Genomic DNA, 26,350 nt, shown 5'->3' on the forward strand with positions numbered 1-26,350 from the left:
TACTTGCAGGCAGGAGGGCTCTGTGTTCCCCGTAACCTCAGGGATGCTTTCTCACCAAGGTGGCTACTTCAGGTTTCCAGTGCTGGCAGGTTAAAACCTCCCCACATGTAAGAACTGTTAAGTTCTGTAAGAACTTGCCTGTATTTGCAAAAAGAAACATTTATTCTTTTAAAAGTGTATATACATTGCCTTTACAAAGATACCATGTTGGAGCCAGCTTCAGGAACCTTCCAATGAGCCTTCTTTTATAATTGACCGAGCAAGATTCCGCGCAAGAGCAAGTCTCAGGATTTCCACCTTGGTGGTTTCAATATCATCATCCTAAAAGCAAAGAGAGCCTGTGTGAAGACCAGCAGAAAGTTTTCCTTCTTTCCCAAGACTAATCCAAAGGGAGAGAAAGGGCACACAACAGTCAGTAGTAACTTCCAGCAAGTTCTTCATATGAGACCAAGCTGCATGCAGAGGACCACCACAACTGACAGGAAAGGAAAAAAATCGAGATCCCAGAACACTAAAATCACCCCATTTCCTTCTAAAAAGTTAGTGTGCCATAGTCACAAGTGGTAATGTGAGAGGCGTGTGAGTTTGTAAGGGGCCAACATCTTGTGGGGCAGGGGCCTTCTCTCCTCCATCCTGGAACCATCAGACTGACCTGGAGCTGCTGGACGTCAGGCTCTCCACACAGCGGCCTTCCTGAGGTCAGATCTTCCAGACACCTCAGGAGCTCGTATGTCTGCTCCGTGGAGAAAATCACCTGTGGGGAGAGGCTGCTTCGCGGAGCTGTTCCCCAGCCAGTGCCTGTAGTGGTCTGTGCGAGGGCTCGGGCTGAGACAGCCTTTCTCATATCTCATGTGGAGAAGTGTGCTGGGGAGTGAGAGGCCCCACTCACTCCCAGCTCTTCTCGTCAAGGTCCTGGGCTGAGCACCGTCAGTGGACGGCTGCCTCATTCAAGTCATTTTCTTGTGGAGATACTAGATTTCCAGAGTGGGCGCTGGAAATACTAGAATTAGTATTTATTATTTCATGAATAAACCCAAAGTAAGAATATTCTACAAGAGAGCTGAACAGACTCTGCAAAAACGTCAAGGTTAAGGAAGACCAACAAAGGCAGAGGCACTGATGAGATACGAAAACTGAATTCTGGAGATACTAGATTCCCAGAGGGGGGCACACACACACCCCTACTCAGGAGACGATGGGTGATATACATTTGCAACAGCTACGGGATAAAAGACACTGTGGACTCAACCTGTACCTGTTTCTGTTCCAAAAGGGGCAGGGCGTCTGTCAACAGCGTCATCCAGAAAGACCGGGGGGCAATCTGGGACGTCATCAACGAGAGGAGGAGAGAAGCGGCATCGACAAAGCGTTTCTCCCCGTATAAGCGGTGGAACTCGCGGTACTTCCCTGTTGGGAAGAGAGAGCACTAGGTCACCTGTGACCCTAAACAAGAGACCCCAGAGCAAGGAAGTTCTTCCAAAGTGGCCTCTAAGCTCATCACCCAACGAGACCAAAAGGATTCAAAATCCTTGCTTAAAGGGGGCTCCAAAGAGCCAAACCTGGGAGAATATAAGCATCAAAATGAACGAGAGATATGGGTGATAATAGACTCAATAAAATAACCCTCGAGGCCATGGCTGATATAAATGAAAGAATAAATGGGAGGAAGGGGAGTTCCATATAGGGGAATGCCAACTAAAACACAATTTTATTGGCAGTCATAAAATCACCAGTAGTTATGAACACTAGTGGATCAAAGTCTGAGGAGATTTAAATAATCCTGAAGTACAGCTCCATAGATTAATAAATCTGTTTAATAAATTTTAGAGGAGACCCCTGGTGAATGCTGCTTTAACCAAGTGATCAAGGTGAACTCCACTAAGGGAGTTCCTATTAACACATACCCTCAGTGGAATTCCTGCCAAGTATATAACCTGAGGCTGTTCATGAATAAACCCAAAGTAAGAATATTCTACAAGAGAGCTGAACAGACTGCAAAAACATCAAGGTTAAGTAAGACCAACAAAGGCAGAGGCATTGATGAGATACGAAAACTAACTTCATGACAAAGGACTTTATTGGGATAACTGATGGAATCAGAATATGGATTGGGTGAGAGTATTCTATCAATGCTGAACCGCCTGATTTTCATAACTGGTTAAATAAGAGAATATTCTTATTCTTTAGGATATACATGCTCAGATATTTAGGGAGGAAGAGAAACAATGTCTCCAACGTACTTTCAAACTATTCCCCAAAAACCTGACTGACAGAATGAAACAAATAAGGCAAAACAAATAACTGGTTAACCTGGTAAAGTGTGTAGGGTAGTCTCATTCCTTACACTACTTTCACAATTTCTAAGTTTCAAATTACCAGAAAATGTTAGCAAAAAATACTCTTTGCAGAGACCACATAGGCGCCTATGTATTTTGATGTTTTTTTGCCCCCTTTGGTCATGCTACATAGTATGTGGGCTCTTGGTTCCCCCACCAGGGATCAAACCTGCGCCCCGTGCAGTGGAAGCACGGAGTCTTAACCACTGGACTGCCAGGGAAGCCCCTCAGAGTTCTATGTGTTTTGGACTGGAGAAGTCTAGAACTTCTGTGCAAGTCCCTATCTGTGCGCTTGTGCTGAAGGTCCAGGGGACAGCTCAGAGACTCACCCAGGAACGTCAGTCGATCACTGAGCATCATGGCTGGCCCCAGGTTGTCAATGAGATCCAGGTCAGAGAAGCAACCTCGCTCACAGTAATCCCTGAGGAACCTGCAAGGCCGGCCCAGAGATGAGAGCGGCAGCCCCAGGCCCCCTCCTCAGCCCTGCAGCTTCCCAGGCAGCACCCAGGAAGCACACAGAAGGGGAGCCCACCTGTCTGACACCAGCGTGGCAAAGGCAGCATCTTTGGCTCGAATGCTCCAAGACAGAGCAGAGCCCAGGCGATTGTTGCGGACCGCTTTCATGGCCAAGATCTTACAGATGCTGCGAACTTTGCAGGGAAAAGAGAAAAGGCAAACCATTCACCCTACAAATCACTCCATTCCCAAACCCTGCTGAGATAGGAACAGCCTTCCTACTGCCTCTGAGTTTTATGTGGCTTCTCTGGGCAGAACTAGGAACTGTGAGGTTTATAAATTGTCTTCTGGCCTCGTTAACAGTCTGACCCACCCTGGTAGGCTTTGGCTTTCTGAGGAGGTTTCACGTCAGGGGTAGCAAGAATATATGCAAGGCTCCCCACATATCAGCACGTCATTATCTGTCCACATGCTGAAAATCCTACCAAGCTTTGGGTCTTGAGTGCTATATGCTTTCAGGGACAGTCATAAACACGCAGTGCCTCTGGGAAGAATAACTATTTAGGCCTGTACCACTCAACAGTGAAGGGGGAAGAGATGGGGCAAACTTCAACGTCTCCCCGTGCTCTTCCTGAGGCATCTCCAGTCCTGCATCCCCCCAAGCTAGCCTGAGCCAGCAACAGCAACCCCCCTGGGACAGGACAAACCACGGCTGCCCCAGCCTGACCTCTGGTTGGAAGCACGAGCGTAGAAGTGGTCAGGACCTTTATAGCAGGCAGCGTGCTTGACTGCTTCTAGGTCCCAGTGGGCCCCCAGCTCTTCTTCCCCCTGCCCCAGGGATTCTCCAACGCTCTGGCTCACCTCCTGGCAGCTACTGCCCAGACTTTCTGAAGGCTGGGAGGAGAGTCCACTCACCTTGCTCCGTCATCTGCCGCTGCTCACAGACCCGCAGTACCTTGAGGGCTTTCTGCTCCGTGGTCAAAGGGATCCGCTCAATATGCAGCTCCAGAGAGACCCGGCCCAGCTCTGGACAGTGGTCACAGTAGTCCACACCCAGCTGCCACAGGCTGCATGGGTCCGAGGGGGATAGACATGAGGGCTGGAGAGCCCAGAGGCTGCCCTGGGGTCGGGAACCAGCCTCCAAGGCAGCTCTTCCCCAGACCCTGTGCCCTCAAGGAACCAGACGGGAGAGAGCCGCGTCTACCGGCAGTGCCTGCTAGAGAGCACCCCGCTGCCCCTCAACCCTGCGGCCTTCCTACCTGTGATGAGCGAAGAGTCCTGAGGCATATTCTAGCAGGAGGAACTCTCTCATGTTGGATCCAAAGCTGGCAGAGAACAGACCACAAGACCAAGGCTCCCGGGCTGCTCTTCAGGGCCCTCTTCGGCAGCCCAACCTCCCCTGGGGCATTCTGGTCACCCCGCCCTGAAGGGCCTGGGTGGCAGCAAGCAGAAAGGCTGGCATGGCCATGGCGTACTCACTAGAGGTTGTGCGACTGCAGGAGCTTGCAGTGATCCAGCAGGTCTGTCAGATGGGCCACGAACCACCAGTTGCTCAGGGCAAGGCTACGGGTCAGACAGCAAGGCGAGAAGCAACATCAGGGTGAGCGGCCATGGCCCCCAGGTGTGGAGCATAAGAGGAGCCCCACACCTCCTCTGCTATAAAAGGAGGGGAGGGACAGTGTCAAGCTGGACTCTGTCTGCCCGCTAGGTGGGGACTAATAACACACCAAGAAGGACATTCAACCCCAAGACAGCAGCCAGCAAGACGTTTTATTGGAGAACGTCACACCGAAAAATAAAATCCAAGGACCCAATGAGATATAGAGAATGCAGATACAGGGTAATGGGTAAGAAAAGGATGAAAAAAACCAATGGGATTTGATTCTTGATGAAACACGGAATTCAAAGAACTATGTCTGTGTGCCTTTGGATTGCTGTTTACGTTCTATTAACATTTCTCACTATTGCATAGTTTTGATTAGCATATTTGATGAACACAATTATATATACATGACAGCACTTTAAAAACCACCTTGTATTGTCTATTAATACTTTGTATAAAAAATTATTTTTTGCTTGATTACATGATTAATAATCTGGTTTTATTGGATATGTAATCTGACACATAACGAAGGTCTAAAAGTCCATCCCCAAACCACATTTAATCAAAACCTAAAATCATCTCTAGCCCTTATTAAAAATGACATTTTCTAGGGCCCTCTAAATGTTCCAGATGTTAAGTTTTTTATATCGCCAAATTTTGTAAGCTCACTAGCATTCTGTATAGAATACACCAAGGCACTCACTGCAGTGTGAACACATCATTTTGAGTTACATTTTTAATTTGTTACTTGGCATAGGCCTTTCTGTATCTGTATATAATGCTTGAGTATTTTTTAAATCTTGGGAGAGGGAAAAGCACCTTCAATGTTGCTAGGGTAAAAAATCCTGCTCTCAGGATATAAAAAGAGTAGGGATTGGTTTACACTGAATGACTGACTAAATGGGCTGTCTGCCCTGCCCTGGGGCTGCTGTCGTTCTGTGAAGTACATGCCAGGTCCCCTTTTCCTTTTGCTGGATGGCAAGAATTGGCAGCTGCAACCCACAAGAGAAGAAATCCAATTTTTCCTCCAGCTGTGGATATGCCAGGCAAACACGTGGTGGCCCTTCAGCAGGAGCTGGTAAACTGTGATCTCCCAGGGCCTCCCTGGGATTCCCTCATGGCTCAGATGGTAAAAGAGCCTGCCCACCATGCGGGCGGCGTGAGTTCAATCCCTGCGTCAGGAAGATCCCCTGGAGAAGGAAATGGCAACCCACTCCAGCATTCTTGCCTGGAAAATCCCATGGACTGAGGAGCCTGGAGGCTACATGCAGTCAATAGGATCACAAAGAGCTGGAGATGACTGAGTGACTACACTTTCAGGGTCTCTCTGCTCTGCCTCTGGAGCCCTGTCTGCCCCACAGCCTGGCATGGTTGACATGGCAGCATCAAGTACCCCTATAGAAAGCTTCCTTCTAGCTGAGGAAGGGTTCCCTCATTCTCCCTAAGAGGAGTGAACAGCTGACACCAGACCTGCAGCTCAAGGCTCCCCTACACCACCAGCGCCCCAGCGAGACAGAGGCGCTATTGTCCCCTGGGAAGCGAGCTGGGGCCTAACCACAACAACCCATGAGAAAGCTAGTGCTCAGGAGACCCCAGATCCCACCCTTCCTCGTCCAAGAGGGCACTCTCTCTCTGAGGATACTTCAGCCCTTCTTTCAGTTAATGGGCAGAGGTCTGGGACCTGCTTTTCAGAGTACGGCAGGAAGAAGCTTACTGATCAGGAAAACCCGAGCTCCTAGATTCCGAGCTAGTGGAAATACCTCGATTTTTTTCCTGCCTGCCAGGGTAGACGGACACCCAGACTGAGGGGCTGCAAGTCTGATCATTCCTCCTTCAAGACTGGCAGGGGTGATGCATTTTTCAGCGGCGTTCATTAGCACCACGCCTCTTTGTTACACTTCTTTACCTTTTCCTTCTACAACCACTGAAAACAGCAAGGTGCTTTACCTTTTTTATTGTCCTTCCTTCCTCTTTAGCTCAAATCTGTCTTGATCCTAAAATCCCAGATGTGGCTTATGAAGGAAGCCCTCGAAGAAATAACCCACTGCCTGTAACAGACAACACATTCTGGAATGCCTATTGCTTTGAATTAGAGACAGAGACACTGACAAAGCTAAAGACTAGTGTCTGTGCCTCTGGGAGCCATCCCCACTGATCCTTCACTGCAGATACAACCCCTCGCCAAAATCAGCTGAATTCTGTTAAGTTATCTTCCAGTTCCAACCAGTCCCTATTTTAGAGGTTTGTGAAAAGAATATGGACACAAACCTTCCTTTCTCCAAGTCTAACACCATTTTCTGAATGGTGGGCCTTGGCTTTCTTTTAGCCAAACACAAGAGCAGGTAGCATGGGTGGGGTGGGGGTGGGGGGTGGAATCGGGGAGACCTTCCCACTGCCCAGATTCACTAACAAAGAAAAGATCCAGTGTGGAGGTCAGTGAATTCAATGCCTGAGCAGGGCCACCTGCCCCAGTGGTTCCCAGCCTTCTCCCTCTGCACGAGGAGGGAGGGGAAGTTCTCTCTGACCGACTACATGTGGGGATTCTGGAAAGCTTTGCTTTGGATTCATTGTTTCACGCTCCCTTTCCTGCCTTGCTGAAGGTCTGGGGAGAGATCTGGGGAGAGGGCTGGTGTAGAGTCTCTGCTCTGAACAGACCCAGCCCCGTGTGGTGGCGTGGTAGCTCCTGGCTCACCAGAGAAGTGCTGTCCTATAAGGTAGCTGCATGTCCATCAGGTTCCAAGAAACAAGCTGGCTGGCTATTTCTGGATTTTAAATACCATAGTAATTTCTTGCAATATTACTTTAAGTAAACATCCCTAAAGTGTAAACTGTTAAAGATACAGGAGCCTGCAAGCCTCAGGAAGGCCCCCAGGCTTGTCCAGAGAAGACACTGTCTACCTAATGTGGCGGGGGGTGCGGGTCTGTGGGAAGAAGCCTAAGACACGAACAGGAAGGAGCAGGACGCTCTGGAAAAGGACGGCGGTGACGGGCGTGTGACATGGTGAATGCACCAGCCGCTGCACTGCAGCCCTGAGGCGCCCAGCATGGTGGTGGTGCAGCAGGTCCTACCTGCACTCCTTGATCACTTGGTGGATGTCAAACTCGAACGCTGCCATCAAGATGTTGTCCAGGGGCTCTGGGCTGCTCTCACCTCCCAGAAACAGGTCAAGGCTGGACTGTGGAAAGGTGGTGACCCATTCAGTCCCTGGATGGTGGCAGAGACTCAAGGGGGCAGGCAGGGCTGCTGTGTAGGGGACCCGGGAGAAGGGCAATGGGGTCCTTCAAACTGGGCCCAAGGAAAGCCCCCTCTGTTCCCCAGGGAGGGTCAAGTCAACAAGGCCACACGGTGAAAGTGACTGGCAGGGAGTGGAGCCCCGGACACCGACTCCCCTCCCCTCCTGGAGGAGCTGACGCACCTGAGCGTAGAGGTGCAGATCCATGGGCTTGACCGTAGGCTGAGAGTACAGCAGCCGGGTCACCAGGAAGTGATACCAGTTACTCAGAAGCTCCTTCTGCTCCAGCAGGGCGGCATCATCTCCCAGCAGGACCTGAGAAGAGACGCTGTCCCTTAACTCTGGGGACACTTCCCTGTAAGGCTCATCTCAGCTGGAGCAGCTGAGTCGAAAGCTCACTCCTTCCCAACAGGGCCCACACAGAGCCCCGTCTGAGGAGGAGCTGCTGCTGGGCTGGATGCCAGGACTCCAGGAGGAGCTGGCTTGGCCCCTGGCCAGGACCCGCTCCCAGCAGACCTTGCAGAGGGACTCGAGGTGGGGGTTGGAGGCGAACGTGCCGTCCTGGAGGTGCCGCTCGCATTCCTCGTGCCAGTGCTGCCACCTCAGCTCCAGCTCCGTCAGGGTCTGCGTGTTCCCAGGCTGTGGGAGAGACGCAGACAGGGGCGGTCACCACGGCAGCCCCTCACGCTCCCTGTATAAACCTCTCTCTGCGACCCAGGCGGCTCCACATACGCTGAGAACGGGCATGGTCCTCATCAGGTCCCCCAGGACTCGGCACATGCCTGCAGAGGTGGGGTTGGTGTCGGCTTCCTTGGAAAGCATCTGTCGGGCCTCGTCCAGCCGGCCCTGTAGCACCAAGGTGGTCACCTGGGAGGACACCAAGAACACAGCATCCAGGCGGAGGCTCAGCAGCCAGTCCCCTCAGCCTGCTTTGGCTTCCTCATCCTGGAGAAGTGTGATGGTTTCTCCGTCAGAGGTAATTTAATTCATCCAACCTTCTAGTTTTAACCCGTACCATGCTTTTCAAACTGCGTGTTGTTGTATCGCACTGCAGGTGACTGACTTTTTAAAAATGAAACAGAAAATAAAAATTACCAAAGTGCATCAAATAAAGCACTGATCTGTAAAAGTTTCAGTTAAAAGAAAAAGTTCTAGTTCAAATACTGGGTTAGCCAAATTTGGTTCAGGTTTTTGCATGCTATTTTATGGCCTGGGTTCAATTCCTGGTTGGGGAACTAAGATCCTGCTAGCCACGGCAAAAGAAAAGGAAGAAGAAGCAAGCCAAGGAAACACATGCTGCCCAGTCCCAGTCCCTTTCCCTGATTCCAAACACGCACATCCTGTTGCCAATGGCTCCACTTGGTTCACAGGCACCTTAACATGCCTCGAAATGAACACCGGGTCGCTTCCAACCCACCAACCCACATTCTTCTATTTCTTACACATCCAATTCATTAGCGAATCCTATCACTGTACCTTTAAACTGCATCCAGAATCAAATCACTTCTTACCACCTCCTCCACTCAGCTCCTACCCGGGTCCAAGTTACCACCACAGCTGCCTGATTTAGGACCTGAGCCTCCAGGCTGGTCTCTCCGTTCTGCTTTTGCTCTATTCTCAGCAGTGCAGCCAGAAAAGCCTTTGAAAACCTAAATCAGGGACTTCCCTGCTGGTCCAGTGGCTAAGACTCAGTGCTCCCAATGCAGGAAGCCTGGGTTCCATCCCTGGTCAGGGAACTAGATCCCACACGCCGCAATTAAGAGTTCACATGCTGCAACTAAAGAGCCTGCATGCCACAACTAAGACCCAGCACAACCAAATAAATATTTTTTAAAAGAAAAGGAACTCTAAGTCAGATCACAGTGTTCCTGTGTTTGACTCTCTAATGTCCTCTGTACCCCAGCTGACTCAGGAGTAGAACGGGAGCTCTACTGTGTCCATCAGCCAGGTCATACCTTTATCTCCTTCAGCTAACCGAATCAGAACAGCTCTGTGGGACAGGTGTCACACTCTCCAGGCCACACACGAAGAAACTAAAGGCAGTCAAGTGACTCACTAGAGCTCACAGATGGTAAGAGGCAGAGCTGGGATGCTAACCTGGCCAGCTTGGCACCACAGACTCTGTTCTTAGCATTCAACTACCCTGCCTCTCTGGGGCTTTCCTGGTGGCTCAGTGGTAAAGAATCCTCCTGCCAATGAGAAGATGCAGGTTTGATCCCGGGGTAGGGAGGATCCCCTGGAGAAGGAAACAGCAACCCATTCCAGAATCCTCGCCTGGAAAATCCCATGGACAAAGGAACCTGGTGGGCTATAGCCCACAGGGTCCCAAGAGTCCGACAGGACCAAGTGACTAAGCATCACCACCACACTGCCTCTCTAGGAGCTGAGCCCTCACTCCTCGTCACCTCCTCAGGTTCCTACTCACACGTCACCTCACAAGGGTGCCCTTCCTCGACTTTAATACTCCCAATTCCCCTCTCTTGCTCTTTCTCTCCAGAGCGCTTCGCTTTTACACATATTTTACTTGCTTCTATATTTATTTCCGGTCTCCCCACCCAGAATGCAAGTTCCGTAAGGGTAGGAACCACTGCCTGCTTTGGTCCTGGTTGTTTCCTCAGGGCCTGCACACAGCACCACTCAAATACACAGTGAATGAATCACACACTTAAACCCTAGGCCCAACCATTTCTGAACAAAGGCTCTCCCCTTTACCTGCACAGATCTCGGAGCACCCGAAGGCCTCAGAAACAGCATTAAAGGCAGCAGCTCTTTACCTGAATTTCAGATGATATAAGTCTCCAACATTCAAGTCAACCAGCAACCTCCGCCCTGGTCGCTCCATACTGGGTCGTAGGTCAGTATAGGTGAATGGAAAAGTACTGCTCTCCCAGACACAGAATACACACACACACACAAACTTTCAAACTGACCATCCAAAATGACTGGGATCATCAATGTCTTTGTTTTTAATAGCTTTACTGATTGCAATGTACACCTTATAAACATTTACCCGTTTAAGTGTCTAATTCGGTGAATTTGAGTAAGTTTATGGAGTTGGGCACTATCATCACAACTCAGCTTCAGAACACATCTAACACCTCAAAACAGCCCTCAGCTCACTGACATCAAACCCCTACCCCAGCACCTATCCATCGGCTTTGCATTGTCTTCACCAAGTCTCATTCTTAGATCCACAAACAGATCAAAATTCCTTTCTCACTGTGAAGTCTACAAAGCATTATTTTTCTTACATGATAACTTAGTTCAAAACTCTCCCATGGAGCAGGGAAGAAAACACCTCCCTAAGCACGCCTCCCTAAGCACATCTCCATGATCACAGACTCAAAGAACAACACGCACACGGGTTCAGCAGGGAAACCCGCAGGCCAGCCCAGGGGCCCAGGCCAAAGAGAATACGAGGAGGAAGGCAGGGAGGCCCAGCACGCACAAGGGTCTTACCAAGTTCCAGAAGCTCTCGTGTTTGCTTGGATTCTCACTGCCCAGAACATCTGCTGACAAATTGTCCACCTCGCACACATGCAGTCGGACCCAGTCAAGGAGGTACAGGAGGAGAGGGCCAGCTGGGAGGAAACACATAAGCAGTAGATTCCACTTTCTCAAAGTACAGAGAATGTAGGGCAGGCGAGCGAACTATGGTGGAAGTGGTCTGTCCCTCTTCAGTGAGCGGGCGTGTGCTCCTGACAACAGGGCTGAGCTAGCGAACGGACTTCTGTGGGCACCTCCTCTGTGCCACGCAGCTCAACCTTTCACTGAATCGTTGGGGGCGCTGAACATGAGACCCAGATCTCACCAGCCCGACCACCCCCAGCTTCTTCACCACTACGCAATACTCGGCGACATCAGCAGTGGCCATATGGGGATGGCACTGACTAGGCACCAGGCACACAAACGTGATAGAAGGACAGCAACAGTCCTCAGAATCTACTCGAAGAGGCAGGCAGACAGCCACCCAATTCAACTTCAGAGGCAGGCAGACAGCCACCCAATTCAACTTCAGAGGCAGGCAGACAGCCACCCAATTCAACTTCAGAGGCAGGCAGACAGCCACCCAATTCAACTTCAGGCTGCTCAGTGCTTGAGCAGGAGTTATGAATGAAAAGCTGTGACCTCAGAGAGACTACTAATACACACTTATGGACAACAGTAAATACAAACCATTAGAAGAAAGCAAAAAGGCCTACAGCCCCTCCACAGAGAGCCCACTGTACTGCCCACAGGATACTGTACTGACCACAATCAAATTCAAGATCAAGAGAATAATTCAGAGTGGACGCATGAAGCTGTAGGGTTGCCCCTGACCCAATCACCAGCAAAGGAATTCTCTAAGGGATTCTGCCTTCCACCACCTAATCTTGCCTCACATCCGTACAACATTTTTCATTCTTAAAATTTTAAACAACAGAAATGTACTGTCTTGTGTTTCAGGAGGCTAAAAGTCTCTGGAGCTGGGAGGGCTGGTTCCCTCGGAGGCTGAAGAACCTGCACACACCTCTCCCGAGCTTCTAAAACTTTCTAAAGCTTCACCAGTCCATGGTATAAATATGGACCACCCCTTTCGCACACTAGTTTAATATCTGTTTCTTCATATTTTTTAGGGGTCACCTGCCTACAACTAAGGTTTTCAGAAGATACTCTGACTCTTTGCAGTATCTTGACAAAAACACAGGCTTCTTCAGGCATCCTGTAACACCTCCCAATGCTTATATTGATGAAAAGCAACGAAAAGAGCATTCTAGGCAACAAAACACTCAGCACAGCACAGGACAGGGTAGGGGGACACCTCTGCCGCTGTGACAAGATCATTCTGTGCTCACCTGGGGCTACTTCGATAAAAAGAATCTCACAAAGGTTCCAAATGAGTTCCATTGCCGACAGAATGGAGACCTAAGGAAGGAACAAGTTTTGACTGAAAACGTCCCAAAGATTTTTTTCCCCTAGAGCTAAGAAACAAAGCAGAGCTTGAAACACATGATGGTCATTCATTAACTCAACATTTATAGACTGTTCCTATGGTAGGGGTCCCCACAAGACAGTCAGAGAATTTTAGGGGGTGGGACACAGAATAATAGTTTCTGTTTTAATGGTTGTGGTTTTACTTTAATGTGCGTTAGGAAAATGTAGGTAGCTCTTTACACCCAATCTTGATGAATATTATACTTTAGGAAGCAGCTCTTAGTAAAAAGGGAGATTTGATTTTTAGAAAAATATTTAGCAAATAATATAATAATATACAGGTACAGCAAAAATTAATGATGTTGATATTCAAGGGACTGATGTTTAGGAAACAGTCTATTAAAAAAGTAAACCCAATGTAAGACTCCAAAATAAATCAGCTGTGGACACTGACCTTAGGAATATGCAGTACCCCTATCATCCTCCTTATACAATCACAGAATTTTATACCTTAATCATAAGGAAAAATAAATGGTCTGATGACTTCAGAGATGGTGCACCAGTCCCTACTGACTACTGGGTTTGAATAATATAAAAATTCTAACCAAAGAATGAGAATTCTTTAAGTCACCTTCCAACTAAAATGTAACAATCTGCCATTTAAAAATACTGGTGCATTGAGTATTGTTCATGAGACTAACCAGTGGTTCTAAAACCTCAGCTCACTATCTCAGGTGACACAACGTGGTTAGGATTTATATTTCCCTTAAGAGCTAAAAACTTGTACAAGTGTTTATCAAGCACATCCTTGTGCTCCAAGGTGCTAAGCCTTGAAGAGGGCACCAGGAGGTTCAAGATGCTTCTTACCACTCCAAGGAGTTGCCTGTCTACCTGGCAAGAAAAGAGACGTCTGCAGTATCAGTGATTACAAAGCCACCCCTGGTGGCTACTGAGGACTCAGAAGGACATGAATGGTGCTAGTATGACACAGGCGGCCCCACCCCCTTACCTGGCTGCTGAACTGGCGGCCCCTGGCTGAATCTTTATCAGCAACTAACAAAACACAAAGTATTTTAAGTGAGCAATGTAACTTGAGTCTTACTGTTAAAGAGCTTCATATGCAGGTACTATGGCTTGTGCCTTCTGATGACCACCCATTTTCACTACAGATTTTTATGGAAACATGCTTCATATCTCTGCTGTACATCAATGATCTCAAACCACAGCCCAGAAATGACAAGTGTCCCTTTCAACTACAATGTGGCAAACGTAGAGACCACCATGCTATACAAGATTCTACCAGCATCTACGAGTCACATGGCTCTCGGGGTTATGCTAACCTTCAATCACCAAGATCAAAGAACTGGAATGTAATTGTCACAGGTCTTTAATTTGGCCCTTTAGCCTCATACCTGCTAACATAATATGTTCTAATTTGCTCTAAAACGTACTCAAGACTATGGGGTCGCACAGAGTCAGACATGACTGAAGCGACTTAGCAGCAGCAGCAGCAGCAGTACTCAAGACAACTGCCAGAAAATTAAAGATTATGTAAGATAGGAAAGTGAGTGTTAAACTAGAATGTCAATCAGATTTTACCTTGTAGTACTTATAGCCAGGTAAATACTTCAATTACTCTCACATACACACATACACACAATACTTACCTGCAAATTGGTGCATTTCCTCCATGCACGCTCTTATGACTGATCGGTAATTTTTACTCACTCGAACCAATCTACAAAAGATGAAATGGTATACAAGATGAACCTGGAACAGTTTGCGGTGACAGAAAATAAGAAACATCTTGTGATGATAGAAAGTATCCAAAAAAAAAAAAAAAAAAGATAAAAAGCTTGCTGACAGACAGGAGCCAACTTGAAGGAGTTCCTCATGGCCAAAGCTAAAACAACTTGAGCCACAAAATAAACAAAATACCATATAACCCAGGGACTAAAAGAAATATCCATGAGTCCACAAGGATATTAACTGTCTCAAATGAGACCCCCTAATGGATCCTAAAATTAGTGGCTGAAATTTGAGGAGAAATGGGATTTTCATAGTCTCAGAGCTTTCCCCCCAAATACTAGTTACAAAGGGAAAGATGATAACTTTATAGTACAGAAACCCAGTAGAAACCACATTAACCAAGTGATCAAGGTCAATATAAACATAATAAAACATCAGCATCACGAACCTCATGATGTGATGTGTGAAGGACACATCGCACCACTTCTCTGGTATTCTTGCTAAAAATGCATAATCTCTGCTCAGTCATGAGAAAACATCTGACAAACCCAGGACAGTTTTCAAGATAATTGGTCAATATTTTTCAAAAGTGATAAGGCCATGAAGCAGATTAGGGAGAAAAAAACTAAATGCAACCTCATTTGGTTGCAGAAGAGAAAAAAGGGCATTAGTGGAAAAAATAGTGGAACTGAAATAAGGCCTTCAGTTAATCATACTGCATCAACATTTAAGTTTCCCGGTTTAAATACCAGTAATGTGGTTGTACAAGATACTAACATCAGAAAAGGTGGATGAGGTATGTACAGAAGTCTATTATTTTTGCACTTTTTCTGTATGTTTCACATTATTTCAAAACAGAGTTCTTAAAAAAGGAAAGAGCAGAACAAAACAAACAGAAAAGGAACTGGCTATTAGTTACCAAGATGTAGATCCTTAGGACGAAACGTCAGTTCTAAATGAAGAGACCTAAATGCTGCCTACTGGCTCCATTATTTTTGTTTACTTTCTGGCTCCCTTTAAAGATGAACAGAAGCTACAACGGGGCCAGCAGCAGTTGAAGTAACTTGCACACACTCTCACTTAATTTTTCAGTCAAGACTCAGCCCCAAATAAGTAACTCACCTGGCCAAAAACCAAGATGATGTGCTGACCCCCACACACAAAACAGGAGCTACCCTCCCACCATTAGCAGGACATTCACATGTTCACTAATTTATTAAATTCAGCAAATATTTAAAAGCATCTATTATATAGAGGAATGAGGATATTTGGGAGCAGAAGGCCCATATAAACAAGACAGGGTCCCTGCCTTCAGGGAATTACAGGACTTTTGACATGCTTTGGTCAACAGAGATTTCTCTGAGTTATCAATATCCTGTACCAGAGCCTCTTGTCACCAGTGATCTTTCATAAGCACACAGACACACACACATGCTGACCAGGGTATCCTCTAAGGTGATTCACCTGTAAAATGCTTATCAAGGAAGTAAAATACTGTGACACTGCGGTTTATAAGAAGAAATAAAACACTAATCTTCACCCCTAATCCCTGACCCACAGCTCCTAAAATCTTTGAATAAATTCCTAAATGACAAGAGCACTAGCAGCATCTTTTGTTCCAACTCTAGGTAGCTCTTGGATGACGACTGATCACCAGAAAGCCCAAGCCATAATTAGAAATTGAAATTATCAGCCCTGTCCCTGACTTCCCCAGAGAGGGGAGAGGGCCATAAATGGAGATAATAATTGATCATGCCTACATGAGGAAGATTCCATAAAATCTCAAAAGCAAGGGGTTTGGAGAGCTTCCAGGTGGGTGAACACATCCATGTACCAGGATGGTGACACACCTCAACTCCACAGGGACGGGGTTCCAGCACTTGAGACTCTTCCAGACCAGGCCCCACGTTCATCTTCACCTGGCTGTCCATCTGGGTCCTTTCTTATATCCTTTAATGAACTGCTAAACTTGTTTCCTTGAGTTCTGTGAGCTCCTCCAGCAAATTTATCAAACCTGAGGTCACCATGGGAACCTCTGATTTATAGCCAAGCTGGAGAGCAGCTGTAGGTAACCTGGGGACCCACTATTTGTGACTGGCATCTGAATGGGAGGCAGTTTTGTGCAATAGAGCCCCTAATTGGTGGAATCTGTTGCTATCTCCAGGTAGGCAGTGTCAGAATACAGGAATTGAATTGTAGGACACCCAGCTGGGGTCAGAGAACTGCTTGGTGCATGAAAATTCCCACACATTTGATGTCAGAAGGGTTATGAGTGAAACACAGGAAAAACTTTTTGTTTTTCCAACACAAATACCAACATTATCTATTCCCTAGACATATGAATAGACACTAAGAAAAACCTAGCACAGGGGCTCTCAAACGCTACTTGTACTTGACTCACCTAGAGACTTTAGGATCCATCCCTAGAAATTTTGGAGATATGAGGTGAGGCCTGAATAAGGACCTGACACTGATGCAGTTAATTCACAAACCACACTTCAACCAATTCTAGTCTATAAACAATGCAAGTTTTCTGGTCTCTTCCCCAAAAAATGCCTTGAAAATAATTCTTTAAAGACAAAACAAAACTCTCAACAGTGGGACCTCATTCAATGACTCTCGGGTGCTTATCTGGCCTAAATTTTATTCTTTGGAGGGTAAATGAAGTACGAATAGAAACAAAGAAAGCTCATCAAGCAGCCAGCAAGTCGACTGGCAGCCATTCACACATTCTCTGTAGGACTTCTCCATCCATGACCACTTACACTGCCCAGCAGAGGCCAGAAAATCAAACCCAGAGTCCCATATTTCTCCAGGAGGTCCATCCACTGTGCAAAAGGAGAAGGATGCATTTCACTTGGTTTTTCAAAATTCAGTTGTGGGAGGCAGCACCTATCAGAAACCAACTTACTGAGCTTTCCTGGATTTTCCAGTCAACTCTTCTTCAATTCTCTGGAGGCCCACGAAGATCCCATGGGATTCATTGAAGAGTTTTCTCAGGATTTTGGAGTAAACATCTATATCCTTTCGGATGATATGGATAAAGGGGCAACCTGCCACCATCTCTGATTTTTCTGAAACAGGAAAAAAAAAATTAATATCGATCACCATCATCCTCATCAAAGCACTCTAAAAATTTTCATTTGAGTAGCTAATTACAAAAGCTTCAGCTTCTTTGCTACTGATTTCATGACACATTATTTAGCCACACATGAATTTTTATTTTTACTTATTTTGGCCATGCAGCATGCAGGACCTTAGTTTCCCAACCAGGGCTGGAACCCATACCCCTGCAGTGGGAGCACAGAGTCCTAACCGAATAGCTGGAGAAGTTCCTCATATGTGAATCTTTTAGTCTTTATTCATTTTGGCTGTGTTGGGTCTTCGCTGCTGCTTGGACTTTTCTCTAGTTGCAGGGGGCGGGGCCTACTCTCTAGGTGCGGTGCAGGGGCTTCTCTTTGCCGTGGCTTCTCTTATTGTGGAGCACGGGCTCTAGGGCATGCATTTCAGTAGCTGTGGGTCACTGGCTTAGCAGTTGCAGTTCCTGGGCTCTAGAGCACAGGTTCGAGTTGTGGCACACAGGATTAGCTGCTCCATGGCATATGGGATCTTCCTGGACCAGGGATCGAATCCATGTCTCCTGCATTCGCAGGTGGACTCTTTATCACTCAGCCACCTGGGAAGCCCCCATATATGAATTTTTTTAATGTGTGTTTTTTTCTTATTGAAAGATAATTGCTTTACAGAATTTTACTGTTTTCTGTCAAACCTCAACATGAATCAGCCATAGGTATACATATGTCCCATCCCTTTTGAATCCCCCTCACATCTCCCTCTCCATCCCACCCCTCTAGGTTGATACAGAGCCCCAGTTTGAGTTTCCTCAGCCATACAGCAAATTCCTGTTGGCTCTCTATTTTACATATGATAACGTAAGTTTCCATGTTACTCTTTCCATACATCTCACCCTCCCCTCCCCTTTCCCCATGGCCATTAAGTCTATTCGCTATGTCTGTTTCTCCACTGTTGCCCTGTAAATAAATTCTTCAGTATCATTTTCCTAGATTCCGTATATACGTATTAGAATATGGTATTTATCTTTTTCTTTCTCACTTCACTCTGTATAACAGGTTCTAGGTTCATCCACCTCATTACAACTGACTCAAATGCATTTCTTTTTATGGCTGAGTAATATTCCATTGTGTATATTTACCACAGTTTTTTTATCCATTCATCCGTTGATGGACATCTAGGTTACTTCCATGTTCTAGCTATTGTAAATAGTGCTGCAAAGAACAATAGGATACATGTGTCTCTTTCAATTTTGGTTTCCTCAGGGTATATGTTGAGGAGTGGAATTGCTGGGTCATACGGTGGTTTTATTCCTAGTTTTTTTTTTAAGGAATTTCCATGCAGTCTTCCATAGTGGCGGCATCAATCTTCATTCCCACCAACAGTCCAAGAGTGTTCCCTTTTCTCCACACCCTCTCCAGCATTTATTGTCTGTAGACTTTTTGATGAGGGCCATTCTGACTGGTGTGAGGTGCTATCTCATTGTAGTTTTGATTTGCATTTCTCTAATAATGAGCAATGTTGAACATTTTTTCATGTGGTTGTTAGCCATCTGTATGTCTTCTTTGGAGAAATGTCTGTTAGGTCTTTTCCTCACTTTTTTATTGGGTTGTTTTTCTGGTATTGAGTTGTATGAGCTGCTTGTATATTTTGGAAATTAATCCTTTGTCAGTTGCTTCATTTGCTATTATTTTCTCCCATTCTGAGGGGGTTTTTTTCCACCTTGTTTATAGTTTCCTTTGCTGTGCAAAAGCTTTTAAGTTTAATCAGGTTCCTCTTATTTACTTTTGTTTTTATTTCCATTACTCTAGGAGGTGGGTCATAGAGGATCTTGCTTTATGACATATGTGAATTTTTATACACAAATATTTAATCTTAGACTTTATCCCTCAACTCACTAGCATACTCTGTAAAGACATTTCACCTCTATCCATTGAAATATACTATGAAAAAAAAAGGAAACCACTTAATATTACCCTATGTAAACTCAAAAAATAAGACAAACCCACACCTAAAGTCTTACAAAATGTCAAAATAAAGTTTCCTTTTATATTACTTTTTATTGCCATTATTCCTAAAACAAAGAATCAAGAACTGACTAGACTATCTTGCAACAGTGATGAAAAGGCTCTGTAATGATAAATTATAAACCAACAACTTATGGAAATTTCACATATAGCAGCTTTTCAAATAGGTTGTGATAACGTTCAATGGCTTGTTGTGAATGTGATTTCAATAAATACAAAAAGAAAGAAAATCTTGAGTTTCCAACAATCAAGAACAAGCTAAAATGTTGATAAGCTTTCCCATTAAGTAGGGAAAGAAGCTGTTCAGACACAGTCACCGAAGTTTCTCTTTTGAGCAACTTCTACCACTCTACCAAACTTGAGATTCTCAATACCAAGATATCCCATAGATATTTGGCAACATCAGGGATCATTTCAAACTATAAAATCAAGAAAAACTACTCTACTTAAAAATTACACGAGGGGCTTCACAGGTGGCACAGTGGTAAAGAACACGCTTGCCAATGCAGAAGCCACAAGAGATGAGAGTTCGATCCCTGGGTCAGAAAGATTCCCTGGAGAAGGAAATGGCATCCCACTCCAGTATCCTTGCCTGGGGAATCCCATGGACAGAGGAGGCTGGAGGGCTACAGTCCGTAAGATTGCAGAGTCAGACACTACTGAGCATCAGTGGTCTAGTGGTTACAACTCCATGCTTCCAATGCAGGGGTCATGGGTTCAATCCCTAGTAAGGGAACTTAGATCCCACATGCCATGCCAAGTGGCAAAAAAATTTAATTAAAAAAAAAAAATCATACGAACTACATACTACGTAATTTGCTAAAATTATATGACCTTCATTAGCTCAATGTGCTCCCAACAAAAGAGGAAAACCTCTATATTTGGATAAAGAACATGACAAAGATTCACAAAATAATCCTTTCAACATTTCCTGAGATTTCTTTCTTCAAAAGGAGAAAGCAAAATCAAGTATCAAGAAGTCTATTTTACCTTGCTACTATAGGGAGTCTCCATCGGAAAGGTAAGAGCCATGTCCGACACCTGACGGAGCTTAGAGGACAAGTTATTTTGTTCACAATGAAAAAATGAAGGTAAGGGCTGTGACATCAGCAAACATTCACAATGAGGGGACTACTACAAAGAGAACTTAGTCACTCAGGGACAAAAAGGGAAACAAAAAGCTTCAAGTTTTTAAGTATAAAGAAAACTTTAACACTGGGAAGATCACTGTTAACTTTTTTCCCCTGGACTCAACATCTGCCAAGTCTCACAAATCAATGAAAATCTTAAATAGCTAAAAAGTTTCAAAAATGAAAATGATACAAAAGAAGTTCAACTGTTTTCATATCTAAGCTAGTCAAATCTGAGAGAATGAAGAGAGAAAAAAAAATTGTACCAACACAGATAATCTAAAAGAGAAACAAAAAAACCTACCTCTTCTATTGAAAGAGGTTTCACACACCAGCATCTCTCCTGGACCCCAGTCAAAACACATTTGCTTCTTCTGGGAATTCACTCCTGGAATCCACTAGTGGGGGAAAAAAAAAAAAAAAAGGCACAGAAACTGTTATTCTTCCTAAAGGCTTTGCTTTCAATTGACTTGCAAGTATAATTCTAGTGATCAGTGGTCGTGAAAGTTATCAATCTATAAATACAACTGAGTGTGGCTGAGATAAGCCCAGTCTGTTAGACCCTAAATGAGCAAGAGTTTTGTTAGGCACCTTGACCCAGCCTGCCACTTCTCAAGTGCTGATGAAAAGGAAAGCTACCCCCTAATCAATTATTATATGGTAATTTAGTGATCTGTAGTTCAGAAAAAGGGCAGTTAAAAAAATTAAACAGGAATTGAACCTCCATTACTCACTAAAAAGACCTCCAATCCCATGGCCTCTATGTCACATCTTAATGGCGCTTTATTTTTTTCTCCAACTCAGTCACACCAATTCCTCTGAGTCTCAGCTTCATAAATCCAACTGCATAATCCACCCTTTATGAGTTATCTAACCTCCAGAGCTATATCCATAACATCAAGAGCCAAAACAGGAACTTAATTTATGGCTGCACACGGGCTTTCTGTAGTTGCGGTGCTCGGGCTTCTCACTGTGGTGGCTTCTCCAGTTGTGGGCTTAGCTGTCCTGCAGCATGAGAAATCTGCCCGGAACAAGGACTGAACCTGTGTCCCCTGCATTGGCAGGTAGATTCTTACCCACTGAACCACCAGGAAAGTCCCAAAACAGGGACTTCTGATGCTCATTCCCAAACCTCATTCCACTTCCGAAGTAGGACAAAGCCCTCCCCAACTGTCAGGAGCAACCCTTGTAATCCTCCGCTTTCCCTCATGACCCACTGAGGTCGTGCTAGTGGTAAAGAATCCGCCTGCCAATGCAGGAGACACAGGTTTGATCCCTGGGTGGGGAAGATCCCCTGGAGAAGGAAATGACAACCCACTCCATTATTCTTTCCTGGAAAATCCTATGGGCAGAGGAGCCTAGAGGGCTACAGTCCATGGGGTCGCAAAGAGTCAGGCACAACTGAGTACATGCATCTCTCCCATACCTCAGCAATTCCACTTCTAGGTATTTATCTGGAAAGAACCAAAAAAGTGAAGTAAAGTGAAGTGAAAGTTGCTCAGTCATGTCTGACTCTTTGTGACCCCATGGACTATAGTCCATGGGATTCTCCAGGCCAGAATACTGGAGTGGGTAGCTGCTCCCTTCTCCAGGGGATCTTCCCAACCCAGGTCTCCCACATTGCAGGCAGATTCTTTACCAGCTGAGCCACCAGGGAAGCCCTTAAAAAAAAAAAAGGACAAGAACTGTAACTCACATTTCTTAAGAGTCCTTGACCTAAAAAGATAATACCATTGGTCTAGAAAAACTACTCAAGATTAATCTCTTTGGATCCACACTGAAACATTTCTGAATCTGCTAATTACTAACTGGCCTTCATGAGCCTTGATATATATTCACCCTATAAAAAGTGACAATAGTTTTCAAGGTTATTCATCAGCCTCTTGAGAGTGTGTATAGAGCAAGCTTAAAGAGCAGACTCTCAAATACAGACATGACTGAATTCAAACTTTCATTGTTGAGGTTCAGACTCTAGACTATGGATGATGCCCTTCTGAGAGGCTGTGTCCACAAGGCCAACCTGGTCTTCCTACCTGGTCTTCCCAACACCTATGTAAAGCTGGGTTGTCACAAGTCAGTCATCACTACTGGGGGCAAAATTCAGCTTTGATTGTTTTCATTCCATTTGTAAATGCATGACTAATTGTCATGGTTCAATAGCAAGTAGCTCTCCAGGGTCGCACAGAGTACTGGGAAAGTTTCCCCATCCAAAGATTCTGACATAAGGAAAGGAGGGAAAAGCAAGATAACATGTAGTCTGAAAAAGTCCCAGTGATTCCAACAGTCTGTTTTTCCTCCCTCAAAACAGTGACACAGTCCTTGATGGATATTTAGCATTTAAAGTACTTCATATATGCATTAAAAGTTAACACTCTATAGAATATAGTAGTAAGCTTTATAGAGTGTAACATCCCACGTTCACTGCCGTTTGAGATCTCATGTCTCTTGTCCAGTTAGCTTTGAACTGACTTCTATTTTCAGTTTTTGGTTTTGTGAGATACTGCTTTGCAATTTGATGGCTTCAGCAGAAAGCTGAAGGAATCTCAACTTTCTAAAAAGCAAAAACGTAAGGTCAGGCAGCTTGCCGTTTAGCAGGGCTTATAGGTTACCAAGAGCTAAGAGATGCAAAACAAGCCTAAACAGACAGACGGAAATATTTCCTAGTCAGGGAAGTCAGGGAAAGCTTTTCTGACAAAGAGGCTGCTGGAGCTTGTACGTAAAAAAATGAGTGGGATAGAAAGCTAAGAGAGAAGAGCATCCCAGATGGGGGAAGAATAGGTATCCCTCTTCTAACAGCCATGAATCTCCTTCTAAGCATCATATATCATCCACATCTGACATACTCTCCTGAGAGTTCAAACAGATGTGAAAGCAAACAGAGCAATGAAAAAGCAGGAGTATTCTCCCGAGACCTAGTAGATGCTGAAAAGATCAAGAAGAGATAGAAAGAATACATGGAAGAACTGTATAAAAAAGATCTTAATGAACCGGATTACTAGTTAGTCCGGTTGTAGTTAGTCACCCAGAGTCAGACATTCTGGAGTGCAAAGTCAAGTGGGCCTTAGGAGAAGCACTGCTGTTAATAAAGCTAGTGGATGTGATGAAATTCCAGCAGAACTACTCAAATCCCTGAAGGAGAATACCATCAAGGATTTGCATTCATTATGTCAGCAAGTCTGGAAGACCCAGCAGTGGCCACATGACTGGAAAAGGTAATCTTCATCTCAATTCCCAAGAAGGGTAGTACCAAAGAATGTGCTAACCATCAGACAATTGCACTCATCTCCCATGCTAGTAAGATCATGCTTAAAATCTTGCATGCTAGGCTGAAGCATTATGCGAACCAAGAACTTCCAGATGTCCAAGCTGGGCTTAGAAAAGAAAGAGGAACTAGAGATCAAATTGCCAACATTTGCTGGATGATACAGAAAGCAAGGGAATTTCAAAAAAACATCTATCTCTGCTTCATCAACTACCCTAAAGCCTTTGACTGTGTGGATCATGACAAACTGTGGAAAGCTCTTAGAGAGATGGGAATACCAGACCATCACACCTGTCTCCTAAGAAATACTCCCTGACAAATATTTCCATTTGTCCACTTAGGCTTGTTCTACACCTCTTAGCTCTTGGTAACCTGTAAGCCCTGCTAAATGGCAAAGAAGCAAAGTTAGAAGCAGGAGAAACATCAACAGACTTAGATGATGACACCACCCTAATGGCAGAAAGTGAAGAGGAACTAAAGAGCCTCTTGATGAGTGTGGAGGAGAGTGAAAGAGTCAGCTTAAGGCTAAATATTAAAAAAAACTAAGATCATGGCATCTGGCTCCATTCAGTTCAGTTGAGTTCAGTTGCTCAGTCATGTCCGACTCTTTGCGACCCCATGAATTGCAGCACGCCAGGCCTCCCTGTCCATCACCAACCCCCGGAGTTCACTCAGACTCATGTCCATCAAGTCCGTGATGCCATCCAGCCATCTCATCCTCAGTCGTCCCCTTCTCCTCCTGCCCCCAATCCCTCCCAGCATCAGAGCCTTTTCCAATGAGTCAACTGTTTGCATGAGGTGGCCAAAGTATTGGAGTTTCAGCTTTAGCATCAGTCCTTCCAAAGAACACCCACGACTGATCTCCCTTAGAATGGACTGGTTGGATCTTGCAGTCCATGGGACTCTCAAGAGTCTTCTCCAGCACCACAGTTCAAAAACATCAATTCTTCGGTGCTCAGCTTTCTTCACAGTCCAACTCTCACATCCATACATGACCACTGGAAAAACCATAGCCTTGACTAGACGGACCTCTGTTGGCAACGTAATGTCTCTGCTTTTGAATATGCTATCTAGGTTGGTCATAACTTTCCTTCCAAGGAGTAAGCGTCTTTTAATTTCATGGCTGCAATCACCACTGCAGCAAATAGAAGGGGGAAAGGTGGAAGTAATGACAGATTTCCTCTTGAGCTCCAAAATCTCTGCAGATAGTGAATGCAGCCATGAAATCAAACACAATTGCTTCTTGACAGGAAAGTGATGACAAACCTAGGCAGTGAGTTGAAAAGCAGAGACATTACCAACAAAGGTTCGTGTTGTCAACGATATGGTCTTCCCAGGGGTCATGTACAGTTGTGAGAGCTGGACCATAAAGAAGGCAGAATGCCAAAGAATTGATGCCTTCGAACTGTGGTGCTGGAGAAGACTCCTGAAAGTCCCTTGGACAGGAAGGAGATCAAACCAGTCAATCTTAAGGGAGGTCAATCCTGAATACTCACTGGAGGGACTGTTGCTGAAGCTGAAGCTCCAGTATTTTGGTCATCTGATGAGAACAGACGACTCATTTGGCAAAGTCCCTGATGTTGAGAAAGATCGAGGACAGGAGGAGCAGAGGGCGTCAGAGGACGAGATGAAGCGACGGCATCAAGGATGGAATGAACTTGAACTTAAGCAAACTCCGGGAGGTGGTGAGGGACAGGGAGGCCTGGCGTGCTGCAGTCCATGGGGTCGCAAAGAGTCGGACACGACTGGGCCACTGAACAACAGCAGTCTCCCAAGAGAACTATACTGGGTAAACCTACGGCCTGCTCAAGCAGAAGCCAAGCTCAGGGGGCTGCGACGTGAAGCTTTGCTCCGCTGGGAGAAAAAAAGCCGTACAATATCTCCGCCTGGCTCCAACCCGCTCATTAAAGCTTTACCCCAACAGGAAAAGCCAGAGAAGCAGGGAGGTCGGGGAGGCAAGGGACAGAAAGGAACAGAGTTGGGGGGGCGGTCTCCAGGGCCAGGTATTCCTCAGAATACACATGGGAGCAGAAACCCAGCGACCACCACGACCCACACGCGGGGAGCGAATTAATGCGACTTCCGAACGGGGGGCAACTGTGCTGAGGGAAGGGGCCGGGCACCCTGCCAGCGGCAGGGACGAGGCGGACCCAATCTCCGGGCCCCAGGGCGGGGGAGAGCGTACTGTTCGGGGCCCCCTTACAGTGACCGTCGGCTCGCTGTCGAACTCCTCCATAGCGCCGCACCACAGCCGCCGGGAACTCGCGGGGCCGCCAGGGCTCGCGCCTCAGGGCTCCGGCTCAGGGCCGGCTGCGAGAGAGGACCCCGCGCGTGAGCGCCTCCCGCACTGCCTGCAGGCCCAGAGGCCCGCCGCGGCGGGGCCTTCTCCTCAGAGCCTCGGCCACCCGCTCTGCGGCGCTGCCCACGCGCCCCTCCTTCTGGCCTCGACCACACGAACGGGGAAGGCAGCACTAGGGGCGGCCTGCCCTCACGGGACCCCTTTCGCCAGAGCCGGCGCCGCCGCGGACACCCCTGAGCCGGGCGGAAAGAAGGCCCCCCGGAGACGGC

General features: G+C 46.2%; 1 protein-coding gene across 2 annotated transcripts; it reads right to left on the bottom strand.

Moving 5' to 3' along the window:
* Positions 1-143: 143 nt before the first annotated feature.
* NUP85 (nucleoporin 85) lies at positions 144-26,350 on the bottom strand. Of its 2 annotated transcripts, none has more exons than XM_069542120.1 (19): positions 25,986-26,350; positions 20,825-20,918; positions 17,203-17,365; positions 14,210-14,280; positions 13,552-13,595; positions 12,464-12,533; positions 11,088-11,209; positions 8,361-8,495; positions 8,145-8,267; positions 7,812-7,943; positions 7,465-7,571; positions 4,272-4,355; positions 4,052-4,117; positions 3,708-3,859; positions 2,869-2,986; positions 2,666-2,766; positions 1,256-1,407; positions 653-754; positions 144-321 (listed from the first exon to the last, which is right to left on the bottom strand). In XM_069542120.1, exons 1-19 carry the CDS (start codon positions 26,016-26,018, stop codon positions 220-222), a joined length of 1,971 nt encoding a protein of 656 aa, XP_069398221.1. In that variant the 5' UTR covers positions 26,019-26,350; the 3' UTR covers positions 144-219. The 2 variants fall into 2 exon arrangements, with proteins under 2 accessions (XP_069398221.1, XP_069398220.1); XM_069542119.1 differs by having other exon boundaries at positions 25,279-26,222.

This window comes from Ovis canadensis, chromosome 11 (genome assembly GCF_042477335.2).
Source record: "Ovis canadensis isolate MfBH-ARS-UI-01 breed Bighorn chromosome 11, ARS-UI_OviCan_v2, whole genome shotgun sequence".
Lineage (NCBI taxonomy): Eukaryota > Metazoa > Chordata > Mammalia > Artiodactyla > Bovidae > Ovis > Ovis canadensis.

Bases quoted from the DNA above. Each gene is read 5' to 3' on its own strand.
- NUP85 (XM_069542119.1), bottom strand. From the start codon at position 25,344: ATGAGTCGTCTGTTCTCATCAGATGACCAAAATACTGGAGCTTCAGCT. The intron at 14,281-17,202 runs GTAAGTTGGTTT...CATCTTTTGTAG, and splicing joins GGAAAATCCAGGAAAGCTCA to ATTGGTTCGAGTGAGTAAAA. The intron at 755-1,255 runs GTACAGGTTGAG...CTCTCCCCACAG, and splicing joins CCCTTTTGGAACAGAAACAG to GTGATTTTCTCCACGGAGCA.